Source organism: Chiloscyllium plagiosum, unplaced genomic scaffold, assembly GCF_037043375.1.
Source record: "Chiloscyllium plagiosum isolate Xiang-an unplaced genomic scaffold, Cpla_swu_hap1 HiC_scaffold_1, whole genome shotgun sequence".
Lineage (NCBI taxonomy): Eukaryota > Metazoa > Chordata > Chondrichthyes > Orectolobiformes > Hemiscylliidae > Chiloscyllium > Chiloscyllium plagiosum.
The window spans coordinates 64767510-64787083 of record NW_028270139.1 but is presented as its reverse complement, the minus strand read 5'-3'; the positions used below and the strand labels follow the sequence as shown (position 1 = coordinate 64787083).

Below are 19574 nucleotides of genomic sequence, written 5' to 3'. Positions count from 1 at the left end.
TCAAGCCACTCACCATCCTGACATAGAACTATACTACTGCTCTTACGACACCACTGGATCAAAGTCCTGTAATGCCCTTCCGGACAGCCTTGTGTCTTCCTTACAGCCCAAAGTCTGCAATGTTTCAAGAAAGCAGATCACCAGCATATTCTCTAGACTAATTAGGAATGAGCAATAAATTCTGGCACAGCCAAAGAAGACCATATCCCCTAAACCAATAAAAGAAACTCCTCAAACTCTAAGATTTAGCAACATTTTAGAAATTGCTGAACCCAAATATTCAGATATATACAATGTTTAAAAATCCATAATCTTAACTTATCTGAAATCAGGATGCTACTCTATGATAAAATCCAAAAGAACTGCAATGCTGTAAATCAGAAACAAAAACATAAATTGCTTGAAAAGCTCAGCAGGTCTGGCAGCATCTGTGAAGAGAAATCAGAGTTAATCCTTCAGGTCCGATTATCTTTTTTCAAAACTGAGGAAGGGTCACCTGGACCCAAAATGTTAACTCTAATTTTTTTTTTACATGATGCTGCCAGACCGGCTGAGCTTTTCCAGCAACTTCTGTTTTTGCTACTGTCGGATGCTTCTTGCTGGTTTATACTTTTAACAAGACCAGATGGTGAGACCCATGTTGTCCAAATTTGGAATACCAACATGGACATATATTACACGAACATCAATTATTCATATGTATTTTCATTCCGTAGATGAACTTATAAAATATTAGCCAGTTGGGCTATGTGACGCCAGGGTACCACTGTTTCCCCACTTTTGGGTTTAGGGAACATAACTGCCTGAGATTGTATCGCTGGAGAATTCCTTACTGGACATGCAGCCATACAGCCTGCATCCCAGAAGACCAGGTAGACTTCTGGAGTACAGCTAGAAGAGGTGTGTCAGACATCTGAGTTGTCTCTCCAGAGAAGAGAATGATGAAAATTCAAATGAAAAGCAGCCCCACAGATTCCATGACTCAAGTCAAATTAATACACCATGTGTCACTTGTGGATGTTCTCATGATAAATCTGTTGATGGTTCTTCTTCGTTCTGAAATGAAAGGTTTGCCAAATATCTTTGCCAAGACAGTAACTCTTTCAATGAATTAACGGAATTAACTAAGTGATAGTTTAAAGAAATATGTAATTTACCTGAGGGCACAGCAGAGGAAGTCTGATGTAAGCCAGCAATTTGCTAAGGTCTTTTTGTCTGTTATCTGCATCATGCCGAACCCAGCTAAGCAGTGCATTCAATATGGTTTCTTCATTTGGTATATTCATGTCATCACTAGCCAACAGTTTAACTATCTCATTTGCTGGCAGCAGTAGAAACTCCTGATTCCTTATCACATCCATGAAGTGCTCCTAGAACAAAAGAAGAAATATCACTTGACATTTCTCCCAAGGTCAACTGTCTGCAATTATTTTACGATTGGATTAACAGGGATATATCAGCATTTTACACAAAAAATGTGAAATGCAGGAGTCATTGCATCTAAAATGTATTGAAAAGGTCTTCTGCCATATTTTGTTACCTGAAATCATATACAAATAATTGATGTTCATGCAATATATGTACATGTTGGAATTACAAACATGACTGTCCAATTTCATAGTACACTTCTACAAGACTATAACATCAGCAGACCGAAAATTTATTCCAAGTATAAGCTTCCCAGAGGTGTGGACATTGTCTATAGGATGGACGGAAAACTTTTCAACTTCAACCTGTTGAAATCAGAGAAGAAAACAACACTGATACCGTTAATGGAACTTCAGTATGTGGATGAGAAAGTCATCTCTGTGCTCAAAAAAAGTCAATCTTCAAGCCTCGCTTAAAGCCTTTTGTAGAAACATACTAAAGAATTAGTCTCAGCCCCAAACTCAAGAAGACTCCAGTACTTTAGCAACTCATCTCAAGACAGGTTTCAGTCTATTCATCCATTAAAATCAACAGAGGAATTCACCCAAATGGAGAACATTTTCCCTAACTGGGGTGCCATCACTCATCTAAAGCTGACTATGATGTGGAGATCCAATCTGTGAGTTGAACATCTAAGGAATGAGAGTTTTCAACAATGGCAACAGCTGTGCTGTTATGAAGATCCACGTATATAAGTCTCAATTTGGCTCAGAAACTTGCACCATGTATAGACACCACCTCAAGGTCCTGGAGAAGTATCATCAATGCTGTTCGAAATGGATTCTCCACATCACCTGGGAGGACAGGTCTACTAACATCAGCAACTTTGATGGAGCCAACAGCACCAGCGTAAGGGCCATGATCATTCAACGCCAACTTCATCGGGCTGACCACGTGCTTAGGAAACCCAAGTTCTGACTACCAAAGCAAGTCTTCTTCGTCCAGCTCAAGGAAAGTACTCTAGCAAGAGGAGGACGAAGGAAGTGCTTCAAAATCTCCTCCCTGAAGACTTGCCTCAAGTGCCATCAGTAGCTGGGAGATCCTCGCTCAGAAGAATCTGATTTGGAGGATATTCAAAGGGATACGATTCTTTGCGTCAAGGCAAGGTATGGAAAAGGAGCCTGAGAAAGGAATGTCGGTGATCTTGAGCCCAATGTGCAATCCCACCTCCTCCAAACACCTGCCACATATGCGGTTGCAGGATCGGGGTCATCAACCATGCGAGAACCTACAAGCCCAGAACCCAGTGACATGGAATTTCCTGGAAGGAGAACGATACTTGTTAGCTAGTGATCACTGATGATCATCATTAGCGTGATCAACCTCCCTACATAATTTCTAAGACCAGACATTTCCGCACGAATTCATTGCTGGATGTTGAATAATAGCACAGCAATGACCTGCACACACACACCATGGGTGCTGGGGAAAAATAAGCACTACTGCAGTTAGGCGGTAGTATGGGGGTTAAAAAAAAATAAACAGGAGTTGATCACACAGCATTGCCCTTTTGTGAAGGGCACCGCTTGTCACTGGCCACTCGGGTGTTTTCCTATCTTCCTGGTGGTGAGAAAAAATAAAAGAAAACAAAATAGCACAGCAATGGGAAACTCTTGTTTTTTTTTCTTGCAAGTCTTGGTTGAGCATCTTCTGAAAAAGTTACTGAGTAATAGTAACTGGGCTCAGTGGTTAGTACTGCTGCCTCAGTGCAGGGACCCAGGTGCGATTCCAGCCTTGGGTCACTATCTGTGGGAAATGTGCATGTTCTTCCCATATCTCTGTGGGTTTCCACCAGGTGCTCCAGATTCCTCCCACACTCCAAAGATGTGCAACCTACGTGGATTGGCCATGCAAAATTGCCCCATAGTCTCCCGGGCTGTGCAGGGTAGGTGGATTAGCCTTAATAAATGTGGGGATTCGGGCATATGGTAGGGGGTGGAACTGGTGGGATGCTCTTTGGAGGATCAGTGCAGATACAACGGGCTGAATGACCGCTTTCTGAATTGTAGGGGCTCTATATGGGTGGATAGAGGCTTTGACCTTCCCGAAACTACGTACATTTTCAGGAAATGAACAAACTTGCATCTGCTCTGATGGACTCCTGCTGAATGGTGTTCCAGAAAGTGTTGCAAATGTCTGGCCCTATGCCTCATCTGCCAGCAGTTTTAAAGAAGAAAAAAAAACTCTTGTGTGACAGAGATATACTAAGATTCATTTATATATTAAGGAAAAAAATAATACAAATGTTTATTCAAATTTTCTACCAATTACTACTAGGCAGGAGCCAATAGTATTAGAATTTGACATTAGTCGATGCCTCAACTCTCATGGCACAAGAATGCCTGTTATTATAAAAAGAAGTGTGAAATTTGCAGATTTGTAAATGGTCTTTTTGAAGGTGAAAGCGGAGTAAAGTTACCTAAAGATTATGTAGAGAAAGTGTTACCATACATCTAGTTTTTGTTGTTCTGTAACTAATACTTGATGCTGACAGTGCCTGAAAAAAAATCCCTCTGCTCTGATCCCATCAACTTTACACATAGAAAATTCGCAACATGAAAAAGTGACTATTTGAGATTGGTTTTAAATTAAAATCATATAAAGAGGTACGAAAATTACAGCCGGAACGTCTTCCATTTTATTCCTCAAAGCTTTCATATTATATTTTGATTACAAAAGATAATTATATTGCAGAATATGCTTCAATATAGTCTGCCTACTCATCACAAATACAGTACTACATGTCTCCAGAAAAGATTTATGAATATTTTAAAAAAGAAGAATATGTAAGCAATTTTGCAGAGCCAGCATCTTTACTACATATTGGTGATAAAGATATATTTAGGTGGGTCTTTTGTTTTTGCCCAAAACAGTGGAAGAATTTGATTTGTATGTTTAAATTGTTGTCAAATTAGCCTCCTGATGTAAGTCAGGAGGGCTAGCAAGGCAATGGAGTACACATTGAAAGGTAAGGTCACAGGAAATGTAGAAGATCAGACGGACCTCGGTGTGCTTGTCCACAGATCCTAGAAGGCAGCTAGATATGGTGGCTAAGAGACATATGGGACCTTATTGGACAAGGCATTGAATAGAAGAACAAAGAGATGATGGTGGAGCAGTATGTACTGTTCAGCCACAGCTGGAGGACGATGTGCAGTTCTGGTCACCACACAAAAGGAAGGATGTGATTGCACTAGGGAGGGTTATGGAAGAGGGTACAGATCAGAATGTTGCCTCGAACTGGAGCAATTCAGCCATGAAAACAGACTAGATAAGCTGGGGTTGTTCTCCTTACAGCAGAGAAGGCTGAGGGAAGAACCGACTGGGGTGTACAGGAGATGAAGAGAATTGTTTCCCTTTTTAAAGAAGTCAATAACTGAGATAGTTTAAAATATAAGGAGTACGCAGCTCAGATGGGATTTGAGAAAAATACTTCATTACTCAGACGATTGTGGGTACCTGGAACTCACTGTAGAGACAAACACTCAAGACATTTAAAGACTATTTCATTGAACGCCTGAAATAACAGCTTTCAATTTTACTGGCCAATTGCTGAAAAATGGATTACTGTGGACATGGGCTTAAAGAGCCTCCTTCCGTGCAGTAAAAACTCACGCTCTATAATGACATCAGCTAAGGGTTCCGGATTATGAGTCCGGTGTCATTACCACTAGGCCAACCCATCCCACTTGCTCAGTCTAAGCGCCTATTTAGTTAACAATAATAGAGGGTGAACTACTAATGAATCTTAATTAGAAGATGCACTTGTTTTCACAACGTAGTGTCCCTTCCTGTAAGGGACATGGGAAAAATACAGAAAATTGGAGTTGAGGATGATCAGATCAGCTATGATTTCACTAAATGGCAGGACAGATTCTTTGGGCCAAAAGCCTACTCATGAATCCTTTGGTCAATTGCTGACCATCATTGTACATGCAGGAAATGGGTGGCATGCAATTAAAAATCACCACATTATTTCTTTGGCTGCAAGCTTAGACATCGCTCCTTTTAAAAGGAGAAGCAGAGTGCCAGTAAATCAGTGTTAACTCAAACAAGAAAAGTGATGAAATACCAACACGTGCCCCATTTATTTGGAAACAGCTGCGGACTTTGCATCTCTATCAATCTTTGGCTGTTTGAGATTGTCAGCAGCACAGTGATTGATTGAATCAAATCTTCTATGTGCTGAGGGAGGATATTCCTGGAAATACATCCAGGGAAGTTATTTGGGTGGAACAGACAAATAAGAAAGGGATGATCACCTTATTGGGATTGTACTATAGACCCCACAATAGTCAGAGGGAAATTGAGAAACAAACTTGTGAGGAGATCTCAGCTATCTGTAAGAATAATAGGGTGGCTATGGTAGGGGATTTTAACTTTCCAAACATCAACTGGGACTGCCATAGTGTTAAAGGTTTAGATGGAGAGGAATTTCTTAAGGTGTGTACAAGACAATTTTCTGATTGGTTTAGTATATGGATGTACCTACTAGAGAAGGTGGAAAACTTGACCTACTCTTGGGAAATAAGGCAGGGCAGGTGACTGAGGTGTCAGGGGGGGAGCACTTTGGGGCCAGTGACCATAATTGTATTTGTTTTAAAATAGTGATGGAAAAAGATAGACCAGATCTAAAAGTTGCAGTTCTAAATTGGAGAAAGGCCAATTTTGACGGTATTAGGCAAGAACTTTCAAAAGCTGATTGGAGGCAGATGTTCGCAGATAAAGGGATGGCTGGAAAATGGGAAGCCTTCAGAAATGAGATAACAAGAATCCAGAGAAAGTATATTCCTGTCAGGGTGAAAGGGAAGGCTGGTAGGTATAGGGAATGCCGAATGACTAAAGAAATTGAGGGTTTGGTGAAGAAAAAGAAGGAAGCATATGTCAGGTACAGTCAGGATAGATCAAGTGAATCCTTAGAAGAGTATAAAGAAAGTAGGAGTATACTTAAGAGGGAAATCAGGAGGGCAAAATGGGGACATGAGATAGCTTTGGCAAATAGAATTAAGGAGAATACAAAGGGTTTTTACAAATATATTAAGGACAAAAGGGTAACTAGGGAGAGAATAGGGCCCCTCAAAGATCAGCAAGGCGGCCTTTGTGTGGAGCCACAGAAAATGGGGGAGATACTAAATGAATATTTTGCATCAGTATTTACTGTGTAAAAGGATATGGAAGATATAGACTGTAGGGAAACAGATGGTGACATCTTGCAAAATGTCCAGATTACAGAGGAGGAAGTGCTGGATATCTTGAAACGGTTAGTGGTGGATAAAATCCCCAGGAACTGATCAGGTGTTCTGAGAACTCTGTGGGAAGCTAGAGAAGTGATTGCTGGGCCTCTTGCTGAGATAATTGAATCATCGATAGTCACAGGTGAGGTACCGGAAGACTGGAGGTTGGCAAATGTGGTGCCACTGTTTAAGGGTAGTAAGGACAAGCCAGGGACCTATAGACCAGTGAGCCTGAACTCGTTGGTGGGCAAGTTGTTGGAGGGAATCCTGAGGGACAGGATGCACATATATTTGGAAAGGCAAGGACTGATTTGGGATAGTCAACATGGCTTTGTGCGTGGGAAATCATGTCTCACAAACTTGATTGAGTTTTTTGAAGAAGTAACAAAGAAGATTGATGAGGGCAGAGTAGTAGATGTGATCTTTATGGACTTCAGTAAGGCATTCGACAAGGTTCCTCATGGGAGACTGATTAGCAAGGTTAGATCTCATGGAATACAGGGAGAACTAGCCATTTGGATACATAACTGGCTCAAAGGTAGTAGACAGAGGGTGGTGATGGAGGGTTGTTTTTCAGACTGGAGGCCTGTGACCAGTGGAGTGCCACAAGGATTGGTGCTAGGCCCTCTACTTTTTGTCATTTACATAAATGATTTGGATGCGAGCATAAGAGGTACAGTTAGTAAGTTTGCAGATGACACCAAAATTGGAGGTGTAGTGGACAGCAAAGAGGGTTACCTCAGATTACAACAGGATCTTGACAAGATGGGCCAATGGGCTGAGAAGTGGCAGATGGAATTTAATTCAGATAAATGCGAGGTGCTGCATTTTGGGACTTTAGCAGGACTTATACACTTAATGGTAAGGTCTTAGGGAGTGTTGCTGAACAAAGAGACCTTGGAGTGCAGGTTCATATTTCCTTGAAAGTGGAATTGCAGGTAGATAGGATAGTGAAGGCGGCGTTTGGTATGCTTTCCTTTATTGGTCAGAGTATTGAGTACAGGAGTTGGGAGGTCATGTTGCGGCTGTACAGGACATTGGTTAGGCCACTGTTGGAATATTGAATGCAGTTCTGGTCTCCTTCCTGTCGGAAAGATGTTGTAAAACTTGAAAGGGTTCAGAAAAGATGTACAAGGATGTTGCCAGGGTTGGAGGATCTGAGCTACAGGGAGAGGCTGAACAGGCTGGGGCTGTTTTCCCTGGCGTGTCGGACGCTGAGGGGTGACCTTATAGAGATTTTTAAAAAAATTTTAAATTTATAGGATATATAGACAAAGTCTTTTCCCTGGGGTCGGGGAGTCCAGAACTAGAGGGCATAGGTTTAGGGTGAGAGGGGAAAGATATAAAAGAGACCTAAGGGGCAACTTTTTCACGCAGAGGGTGGTATGTGTATGGAATGAGCTGCCACAGGACGTGGTGGAGGCTGGTACAATTGCAACAATTAAGAGGCATTTGGATGGGTATATGAATAGGAAGGGTTTGGAGGGAAATGGGCCGCGTGCTGGCAGGTGGGACTAGATTGGGATATCTGGTCGGTGGGTTGGGATATCTGGTCGGCATGGACGGGTTGGACCGAAGGGTCTGTTTCCATGCAGTACATCTCTATGACTCTAAATAACCTAGACAGTTTTGACCTAAACATGCAGATCCCCTGAACTATAATCGGAGCACATAGCATTCCAACAATTGTTCAAAATACAAGGGGCAGGTGAATTTGCCCTAGAATTCTCACAAGCAGCCACGGTAAACACAATGATAACAGTGAAAAGCTCATGTATTGTCACCGTGTGTCAGATGGAGGAACAGAAAGTGCTGGAGACAGAATCTGTGAGGTGCTGCTCTTGTAATCATAGTTTCTGTCACTCCTGTGTTGATTCACTTCTTTGATTCATCGGTTCCCTTCTATGGAAAGCTCTGCACCTATTTAGAATGGCCTGTGCATTACACTGGACAGTGAGGGGAGGAGCTGATTATCGTGGAGTAAGAAGCATTGAAAGCAAAGACCAGATACAGTCCCAGAACCCACAAAAGACAGTATCAGAAGGAGAGAACACGTGATTCAGAAGTCAAAGGTTATAGGATGGAGGAAAGACTCTTAATTGCCAGTCAGTCTGTGAGGATATGGATAGGCAGACTTGAAGCAAATGAAAGTGGAATGTCTAACTGCCTTACATTGAGATATGAGTGTGCTCAAATCAGCCTACAGATGGGGATATCGCTGGACTTTCCCTTTCTCAATGTTGAGAGTGTAGTTGTATTACCCAACTAACTGCAGTGGCTAAGACCAGGTAACTCAGACCAGACTGGTGAAAGCATTGCAGCTTTGTTGATCTATCTTTGTTATGCAGCCTTAACAACTGGAGCATTCATTTAGGGAATTCAGCTTAACATGTTTTTGTAAAAACAAATAGTTTTAATAAAAGTAACAGCTTCAAGCTCTGTGCAATAACCCAACAGAAACACAAATCCAGAAAATGTATTTTTTTTCATAGATTGTTCCAGCTCTCTCATGCATTGCAGTTATTTACTGGTTACTCTTTTAAATGCCTGACAACCAAAGACAATAGGCTTCATCAACTAAGAGCCAAACTAAACACAACATTTTCTCTATGATCGTGATTTTATTTTGTTTCCTTTTGTGCAAGTGATGTGCTGATTGCTGAAAAGTAAACCTACCCTGTACATTAGACTTTATGTAGGAATCATAGGTGGTACAGAACAACTTATGAGAATAGTCCCTGGAGTGAATGACTTCAGTTAAGTTGACAAATTGGAGACACTAGAGGCTGTTCTCTACTGAGAAGATTAAGAGGTAATTTGAAAAGGATTCAAAATTTTGATAAATTTGGACAGAATAGATACAGAGGAACCAATCACATTGGTAAAGGGGGTAAGAAGAGGACATAAATTTAAGACAATTGACAATAGAGTCAATGGTTTTCATGGAACTGTTCATGCAGCAACTGGTTGGACCTGGAATGTACTGCTTGAGCGCGTGGTGGAAGCAGGTTCAATCATGGCTTCCAAATGGCAACTGGATCATTATCTGAAGTGCAAAAAAAGCAGAAAAACTATTGACTTTTTCTAATTGGCATCACGTTTGTTGGAGTCAGGTGGCTTCTGGGTCAATCTGGTATTCTGGCCCTCACTAAGATGAATGGAATCATTCCAAGATTTAGCAGGTCGTGAAAAGATAAAAGTAGCTTTGAACTGGTGGAGTCCTGAACAATAAGCTTAATGTAAAAGTGAAACAGTCCATAAAATAATTGAAAATGTTTCTAATTATAATTTTATATTTATATTTGACATATTGGTCCCAATATAAAGTACTGCAAGTGGACATTTAGTTTTCCTTCATTTGTTTGAAAGAAACACTACACATCTTATTACAAAATCCCTATCAATCGATTTAATTATTGAGAGATTAATGCAATTTAAATGAACTCGAATAGCTAGGTTCAAGCAGTTTCCATAGCAACCGCTGCTGTAAAGGAATAGCTCTGACTACATATTAAAGACTACTAGGGAAAGCAATTTCGAATCACGATTGGAGACTAGGCTCCAAGAAGAACCCATCTGACAAGGGTAATTATTTGTGGAAATGAGTTTCTAAAAATACATTTCTACTTAGGATTTTTATATGGCCCACTCACTGAATGAAAGCATTCAACTCGGAGTTGAAGACACTTAATTTACAGTGGCACCACATTATCAACATTTTTGCTGAGCTCTAAAATGAAATAGTAATTTGGTAATATAGAACTTGAATATTACTGAAAAAGACATTTTAAAAAAGTTTCTCGTCTTGCACTCATTGGAATATTTTGCAAGAATAGAAATTCAAACAAAAACCAACATTTATACTGTATGAGAGGAAAGTGCTGATTTTTGGGAAGTGGACACTGACTGGTAAAGGTGTTGCCACTTAAATGCTGAATGATTCCTTGCCTTTTGCAAATACCATACTGGACTTGATTATGAACAGCAATGCATTGTCCATGTGTTTCTTTGACATCGATAGCTCAGTTATCAATGTACTACACAAAGAAGCCATAAAATGTGAACTGCAGCACTATATCTTGGCAATCCAGATCTGCCACTATTGCATGAATCAGTATTTGTTGAACTTATGAACTTAAAACTCATGCAGATGGAATCAGTTGCAACAACACATATATATGTCCACATAGGTGAGGTTGCTGTAGGACCTCCACTAGGTCCAGTGCTCATAAAATTCTTTGTTGGATTTCATGAGAAACATGTCTTTGATTGTATGAAACCTAACCTTCCATTCCTTGAATACTTCCAATATAAGGTCAAGTTGCCTGCCATAGTCTTACCTGAGTATAGGGCTGCTCTCTCATTAGATAAAGACGACTGGTGACAATTTAACCCGAGAAACATCATGCCTCAGATGAGGAGAACAGTCATGGAGGAGAGTTCTTCAGGGTAACTTCAGCTGGTGTGGGAATTGAACCCACGCTGGTGGTGTCATTCTGCATTGTAAAGCCGCACAAAATAGGTTCCGTTTTGTGTTCAAATTCAAATTTGAGGCCATGATTTGGAGGTGCCAGTGTTGGACTGGGGTGGACCAAGTTAAAAACATGCAACACCAGGTTATAGTCCAACAGGTTTCTTTGGAAGCACTAGCCGCAAAAGCTTGTACTTCCAAATAAACCTGTTGGACTATAACCTGGTGTTGCATGATTTTTAACCATGTTTGAGGTGGAACAGTGAAATGAGCTCCCTTTCTTTGATGTCCTATTTGAGAAATTGGTCTGGGGATTCTCCATTACTGTCTACCACAAACCTGTCTTCATTAGTTGGTGTATATACTTTCGGATTACTACAGTTCCACAACTGTAAGATTAGCTTTATCAGAAACCTTATAAATAGGGCCCAAGGCATTTCTGGTGGCTTGATGAAATATGGAGAATCAAAATCAATCACAGAACATCATGCAAACGCATGGAAAGCTGCAAGATTACTTTTAGTCCTTAAAAGTGCCCAGTCTCCCTCAGATTACTCTGTGAGGGTAAGGTCTCTCAGGAGTTTGAGTAACAGGTGAGCTAGCTGTTTCATGCTGCTAGAATAGAGTAAGAACAGTATTGGTGATTGCCACTAGCATAAGGCTACCTTTAAGTCCAAAAGATGCTCTTTGCTTTGATATGGCAACTGCTCTGCCCAGGACCATAATAAACTTGAGAGAGCTGTGAACACAGCCGAGTCCACCACGCAAGCCGACCTTTCATCCTTTGACTTCATCTATATCTTACTACCTCAGAAGCAGCTAACATATTCAAAGACCCCTCCTATCCCGGTTATAATCTCTTCCAACTTCTCATGTTGGGAAGAAGATACAAAAGCTTAAACACAGACCAACAGATTCAAGAACAGCTTCACCCCCACTGTTAGACTTCTGAGTGGACCTTTCAAATTTAATGTTGACCTCGCTCTTTGTGCGCTTTCACTGCGACCGTAACATTGTAGTCCTCTCTGTTGTTATCCTTAGGCACTTTGTATGGTACGATCTGCCTGTACTGCACGCTAAAGTTTTCGCTGTACCTAGATATGTGACAATAATAAATCAAATCATTTCTCAGGACAATGCCCTAAATAATCAGAATCAATCTGTCTGTTTTAAAATTTAACAAAGCCAGACTCTTAATGGTTGATCAGCATTAATGGGTATACCTCTATGGCAATGCGTCTACCAGAGGCCACTTATCAAACTATCAGCATTTTCCATTCTTGCAGTAATGTTGGTTTTCCCCTTGAATTTGTATTCTTGAAAAATGCCTTAATAGTATGCAAGACAAAAAGCTGACAGAACATTCCTTTTTTTCTGCATTACTCAAAGTCAGATTGAATCAAATGTGAGTGACATCACAGAATGGTTATGATGCAGGAGGCCATTCGATGCATTCTGCCTGCACCAGTTTTATTACCTATACCAGTCTCCCGCCTTGTCCCCATATCCTTGCATACCAACAGAGGAACCTCGATTATCCGAATATCGGATTACCCAAAGGAGATCAAGGTTTCGATAGAAACATTACATCAAAGATGTGTTTCCAACATCGATCGCGTCTTTTGTTTACAGGGATTAAAAATGAACTTGGCTCACTGAAATACTGCCAAACAGAGTCCTGGACATTGATAGGAGTCCAGGCACCTTCTCCAAATGACTGACTGCCTGGTCCCCACACCTTCACCCCCGCCCCCCGCCCCCCTCCCCCACCTCTCCCCCACTTTCCCTGGATTTCTACACAGGGGTATACCCTAACCCCCCTCCCCCCACTTCCCCAGATAGTCTCTCCAGCGTTGTCCTGTACAGGGCAAAGGTGGAACTTGTCAAAACGTTAGAGTAAAACGTGTGCGGGGCTGTGTGCGTGCGCTATTTGGAGACTCACCCCTTAAAAGGCAACAGTAGCAGCAGCAGTCTTGTTGTTGGTGTCCAGTTCGGATGCCCCAGAGAGGGGACGGGGGCAGACAGGGAGCGGATGGGGTTGGTGTTGGACGGGGTTGGGGGTGGGCGGTACTGGAGGGTTGTGGTTCTGTTCGCCGAGCTGGGAATTCCCGACTCGGCGAACAGAACCACAACAACGAGCACCCGAGCTACAAATCTTCGCACAAACTTTGGGCACTGGAGGGGTTTGGGTGGACAGGGAGGGGGGCAGTGTTGGACTGGGTTGGAGGGTGGGTGAGGCAGTGTTGGATGGGGTTGTGGGATCAGGCAGTGGGCGGTGTTGGACAGGGTTGGGGCAAGTGAGAGGAGTGTTGGACAGGGTTGGGGGCAGGTGTGGGGTGGTGTTGGACGGGGGCGGTGGTAGACAGGGTTGTGGGGTGGGGGGGGGGCAGTGTTGGAAGGGTTGGGGGCAATGGGAGGGTGCGGTGTTGGAGAGTTTGGGAGGGTGTGGTCACAAGCGGTGTGCTGCTGCCTAGTCTCCAGAACAGGGAGCAGACTTATCAAAAAGCTCCGAGCTCCAGACAAAAGGCATTGAATCAATTAACCGAAAAATCAATTATCCGAACGAAATAGTGGCCACTCATCTAGTTTGGATAATCGAGGTTCCTCTGTATAGCAAGAAATTATTTGGCACCTATTTTGCCGCAGCCAACTTTAATGAAAATAATTGGAGCTGTACAGAGTCATTACAGCACAGCAGCATTCATACTGTCCATCAAGCCCATGCTGGTTCTCTGTAAATTAATCCAGTCAATCCTAGTAGCCTTGCAAGCTTATTTTCCTCAACTCTCCTTCTAATTTTCTTTACGTTTCCACTTCAATACCCCATCATAGGCAGCAAGTTGCAGGTCATTACCTCTTATTAAAAAATGTCTTTGTTGTGTATTCCGCTTCAATCTCTTGCCCAATTCCATATATTGTGCCCACTAGTCCTTGTACCATCAGCCAATTGGAAAATTTTCATCTACCTTATCTGAATCAGTTCTAGATTTCTGTTGAAATTCCCCTTGAAGTCCTTGGTTTCAGTAAAATAATCATGTTACCACATCCTCAACTGACAACTCCCCTCCATCTCTAACAACATTGTCACTAAAATGTCCTACAGCTGTAAGCATTCTAATAACCTTTTACTGCTCCCTTTCAAGTACCTCTGCATCGTTCCTAATTGAACATATTCCTCGGATTGTGGCTTAACCACAGCTTTATAAAGTTTCAACATAACACGTTTGCTTTTGTATTCAATACCTCTATTTGCAAGATCCCACATACTTTGCTAACAGCTCTCACAATATGCTCTGTTACCTTTAAAGATCTATAATCAGGAATCCCAGGTCCTTCTGTCCCTGCACTCATTATTTAGCCAATATTGCCTCTCCTTATTCCAAAACACATCATATCACACTTCTCTGCAAGACATTTAATTTGCACTTGTCTGCCCATTCTGGTCGCTCAGTTATAGAAAGTACATTATTAACTGAAGAGGGATCAGAAGAGATTCATCAGGATGTTGCTGGGTATGGAAGGTTTGAGTTATAAAGAAAGGCTCGATAGGTTGGGACTTTTTTCACTGGAATGTAGAAGGTTGAGAGGTGACTTTATAAAATCATGAAGGGTATAGACTGGGTTAATGATAGGTGTCTTTTCATTAGGATGGGAGGGATTTCAAGATGAGGGAACACATTTTTAGTGAGAGGAGAGAGATTTTAAAAAGATATAAAGGTGTAAATATTTTACATGCTTGCATGTGAAATGAACTTTCGGAGAGAGTGGTGGATGTGGGTACAATTACAACATTTAAAGGACATTTGGATAAGTACACGAATAGGAAAGATTACGGAATATGGGCCATGATCAGGCAGGTGGGACTAGTTTAGTTTGGAATTATATTCGGCATGGATTGGTTGAACCAAAGGGTCTGTTTTTGAGCTATATGAATCTATGTGCTACTTTAGTTGAGTGGTCTACAGCATCTTGGTACCATAGTCAAATTTTAAAATTTGACTCCAATATCCAATAATTAAGGAAATATCAAAGTATTAAATCTTTAGGAATATGATGTTCTACCACCCTCCAACAAAGACACACAACTACAGAACACCTAAAACACTCTCTGCATATACGTGGTACTTCATAGCTGGTCACACTATGCTGTTCTTTAATCATGGAATCTGGGTCAAGAGTCAAAACAATAACGGCTTTCACCATCACATTTTACAGGTGTAAGTACATAAGTAAAGCACATTGCTATGAAGCCCCGCTCCCTCGTCTCAACAGTGCTGATGATACAACTTCCCAGTGTTCCTTTTTAACCAACCGCTAACATCCTCATTCTTGATTTTGGCATTTCTGGTAAAATACCCAATTATTTTGCATCCCTGAACTATTCACAAAGTCTTCCAGATTTCCAACTTCTTAACCAGCTCACATAGTGTTCTCAAGAGCTCTTCCCTTTTTCAAAAGGTGGCTGCTATTACCAAAAGAGGATTATGGACATAAATTTAGTGACTGACAGAGTCTTGTGTGGTACCATGGAATTTCACACCTGAACAGAGTCAGGGAAATATCAAACAGAAAGCCAAAAAAGAAAGAGATAATAAGAGACTGACTAGCTCTTTTGCAGCAGGAAGTCATCGCCTGAACACATTTGTGTTTTACCCTTCTGGTATATAGAATAAAGATTAAAAACAAATGACAATCTCCGTGTTAGTGACCCAACACACTGGTGTGTAAACTCGTGAAGTCTATCATGAAGGTCATAGCTTGAGGACTGCCATTATCTACCCCTGCATTGCAGGTCAAAAAGTAATACCAATTGCTCACTCAATCCACCATTGAAACAGACTGGAATAAAAGAATTTCAATCAACCTACAAAGCCAAGAATCTCAAAATGTTACCAATACCATTCAATGTAATGGTTGCAATATTCTAAGATCTACACTTTAGGAATGACTCAGACTGATCCTTTTTGCTTTTCTTTTTATTTGGACGCGTGTGTGTGTGTGTACGTGCGTGAGTGTACGTGCGTGTGTGTGTGTACGTGTACGTGCGTGGGGTGGTGTGATTTCCTCTTATGTTTAATAACTAATGAACTCATTCCTGTGTCAACTCAGGACTGGTTAAATTGGTTCTTTCAAAAAAGGTACATTCACAATGTAGGAGAAAGAACAAGGGATCAGTTGTCAACCAACCTTGTTGTGAACAAACAAGAGAATGGGTGAATAAAGAAGGGGAGCTGGTTCATCGTTCCTTACCTGAGAGGTTAATGATTTGAGGTAAGTGCAACAAACTGAGCAACCTCACTGGGAGATTCGACAGCTCAGAGGTGCACAGAACAAATGAACCTATATTTTGTAGTATATTGCTGAAATCATTCACAGGATGACGATATTGCTAGCTGGGCCAGCATTCCTGAATGTCCAGAGGGCGGGCAAGAGTCAACCACATTGCTGTAGTGTAATCACATGTAGGTCAGACCAGGTAAGCATGGCAGTTTCCTTCTCTAAACGGCGTTAATGAACCAGAAGGGTTTTTCTAACAATTGACAATGGATTCATAGATTCATTTAGACTCTCAGTTCTGGATTTTTAATTGAATTGGAATTCTACCATCTGCCAAGGCCTGATTGAAATCCCTGGGTCTCTGTATTAACAGTGATATGAATTGAAATCCAGTGATAATACCACGAGCTTGTCACTCCCCCATATAAGGAGATACATTGGTCCACGTGATATTCTTGTTCTGTATTCACTATGCGTGAATGCCAAATTTCAAATGATCACAATTCAAACTACGGGAGAAGTGTGCGCTGACTGGCTGGCAAATTTACTTAGCTTGGTTGAGGTGTTGCCATGGGAAAAACACAAACTACAGATTTCACAAGCTGCCTGGTAGTTCAGAAAAGCTCCAAGGTTTGAATATATACCTTTTGCTTGCAACCAATGTATTCCTGCATGTTACTGTATGTCACTTTTAGCAAGCATAAATGGCCCACTTTATGAGATTGACTGATTATCTTGAATTTGTTGTTTGTGTAGCTGTTAGCACACGGGTTTGTTCAGTAGGTGCTGCCAATAATGGAATCATATCGAACAGTGAACATTTAGTTTTGGGCATTACAATCAGGGGCAAGTTCAATATGTTCTAATAATCATGCTATTATGAGCAACTGAAGGAACATATTGTATGATTCACTCATACTGATACAAATTCATACATAAGTTACTGTTTGGCAGGTAGAAGCTCTTTTTCAACCAATAACAGCATTTTGTTCGTGAAAATCCCACTCATGTAGCCACTGCATAGTAGAAGCACAAAACTACTTCCTTAATTTACTGTTCAAATATTTGAGATAGAGTCGGAGAGTCATAGAGATCTACCTCACGGTAACAGACCCTTCGGTCCAACTCTCCCACACCAACCAGATATCCTAACCTAATCTGGTCTCATTTGCCAGCACTTGGCCCATATCCCTCTAAACGTTCTTATTCATACATCCATTCAGAAGCCTCTTAATTGCTGCAATTGCACCAGCCTCCACTACTTCCTATGGCAGCTCATTCCACACATGTACCAACCGCTGTATGAAAACGTTGCCCCTTAGATCCCTTTTGAATTTTTCCCCTCTCACCCTAAACCTACCCACTCTAGTCCTGGACTCTCCCAGCCCCAGGAAAAGACCTTGTTCTATTTACCCAATACATGCCCCTCATGATTTTATAAACTTCTACAAGGTCACCACTTAGCCTCCAATGCTTCAGGGAAAACAGCCCCAGCCTATTCAGCCAGTCCCGATAGCTCAAATCCTCAACCCTGGCAACATCCTTGTAAATCTTTTCTGAACCCTTTCAAGTTTTATGACATCCTTCAGAGAGGAAGGAGACCAGAATTGCACACAATATTCCAAAAGTGGTCTAACCAATGTCTTGGAATGCCATGCTTCTAGGTATTCTTGTGCATGTCTCTGTTTAGCCACATGATCTCCCAACTCCTCTACTCAAACATTCTGACCAATAAAGGAAAGCATACCAAACACCTTTTTCACTATCCTATCTACCTGCGACTCCACTTTCAAGGAAATGTGAACCTGCACTCCAAGGTCTCTTTGCTCAGCAGCACTCCCCAGGTCCGTACCATTAAGTGTATAAATGCTGTCTACTTTGCTTTTCCCAGGTAATTCGAAATAGATTCACTATCAGGTATAAATGTGACCACCTTTGGCCCATTTGCAAACATGCCATTGATGGACACTATTAACATAGCATCCATCGAACTCAGCACCGCCTTCCTAACCTGCAATCTTCTTCCTGACCTCTCCGCCCCCACCCCAGTCTGACCTATCACCCTCACCTTGACCTCTTTCCACCTATCGCATTTCTGACGCCCCTCCCCTAAGTCCCTCCTCCCTACCTTTTATCTTAGCCTGCTGGACACACTTTCCTCATTTCTGAAGAAGGGCTTATGCCCGAAACATCGATTCTCCTGTTCCCTGGATGCTGCCTGACCTGCTGCGCTTTTCCAGCAACACATTTTCAGATCATAATAAAAAAGACAGGCGACCATTTACTGAATTCGTATTCACTGAACCTTTAAACTTAACAACTCATGATTGAGTTTAGTTTTAATGACCAAATGCATGCTTCTTTGATTGTTTTCAATGGGCAGAGTATAGATGATACGCAGCCAGCCTGCACTTAGAAAACCCAAAACAAAGCCTTTACTTTAAAGTATGATCCCACGATAGGGTTACACACTTGTTAATGCTAATTAAAGACAAACATCTGGTGCTCGTAAATTGGCTCGTTTACATACACTAGATGTGATATACATTCACACACAGGACCTCCTTCACAGCAAACAAAAGATGCATGCTCAAACCATGCGGATTTTTGGAATGATCATGGAGCTTGTGGAACTTATAGTTCCCATTGCTTTCTCCACTGTAATGCCTCAGTCAATAAAAATTGACATTAGCAAATTTTCAGAAGATTTGTAGCTCAGGTTGAGGTCCTGGATGTAGGTTTTGCTTGCTGAGCTGGAAGGTTCATTTTCAGATGTTTCATCACCATACTAGGTAATATCTTCAGTGAGCCTCTGGACGAAGCACTGCTGGTGATTCCTGCTGGTGGTGACATCATTTCCTGTTCTTTTTCTGAGGGAGTGGTAAATGGGGTTCAAGTCAATGTGTTTATTGATAGAATTCCGGTTGGAATGCCATGCTTCTAGGAATTCTCGTGCATGTCTCTGTTTAGCTTGACCTAGGATGGATGTGTTGTCCCAGTTGAAGTGGTGTCCTTCCTTATCTGTATAAAAAGGATACTAGTGGGAGGGGGTCTTTTTTTGTGGCTAATTGAACATCAACTAACCACAAAACGACATGACCCTCTCCCACTAGCATCCTTACATACAGATAAGGAAAGACACCACGTCGACTGGGACAACACAT

The 19574-nt window shown here is 41.6% G+C and overlaps 1 protein-coding gene across 5 annotated transcripts in view; it reads right to left on the bottom strand.

The window, feature by feature from the left end:
- Window positions 1-19574, bottom strand: part of LOC122551272 (kelch-like protein 5) — a 149214-nt gene that overhangs the window by 60137 nt on the left and 69503 nt on the right. For all 5 annotated transcript variants that reach the window (XM_043692943.2, XM_043692954.2, XM_087987280.1 and 2 more), the window contains one exon: window positions 1158-1370. In XM_043692943.2, the coding sequence (XP_043548878.1) occupies window positions 1158-1370 (213 nt within the window). The remainder of the gene's footprint in view (window positions 1-1157; window positions 1371-19574) is intronic.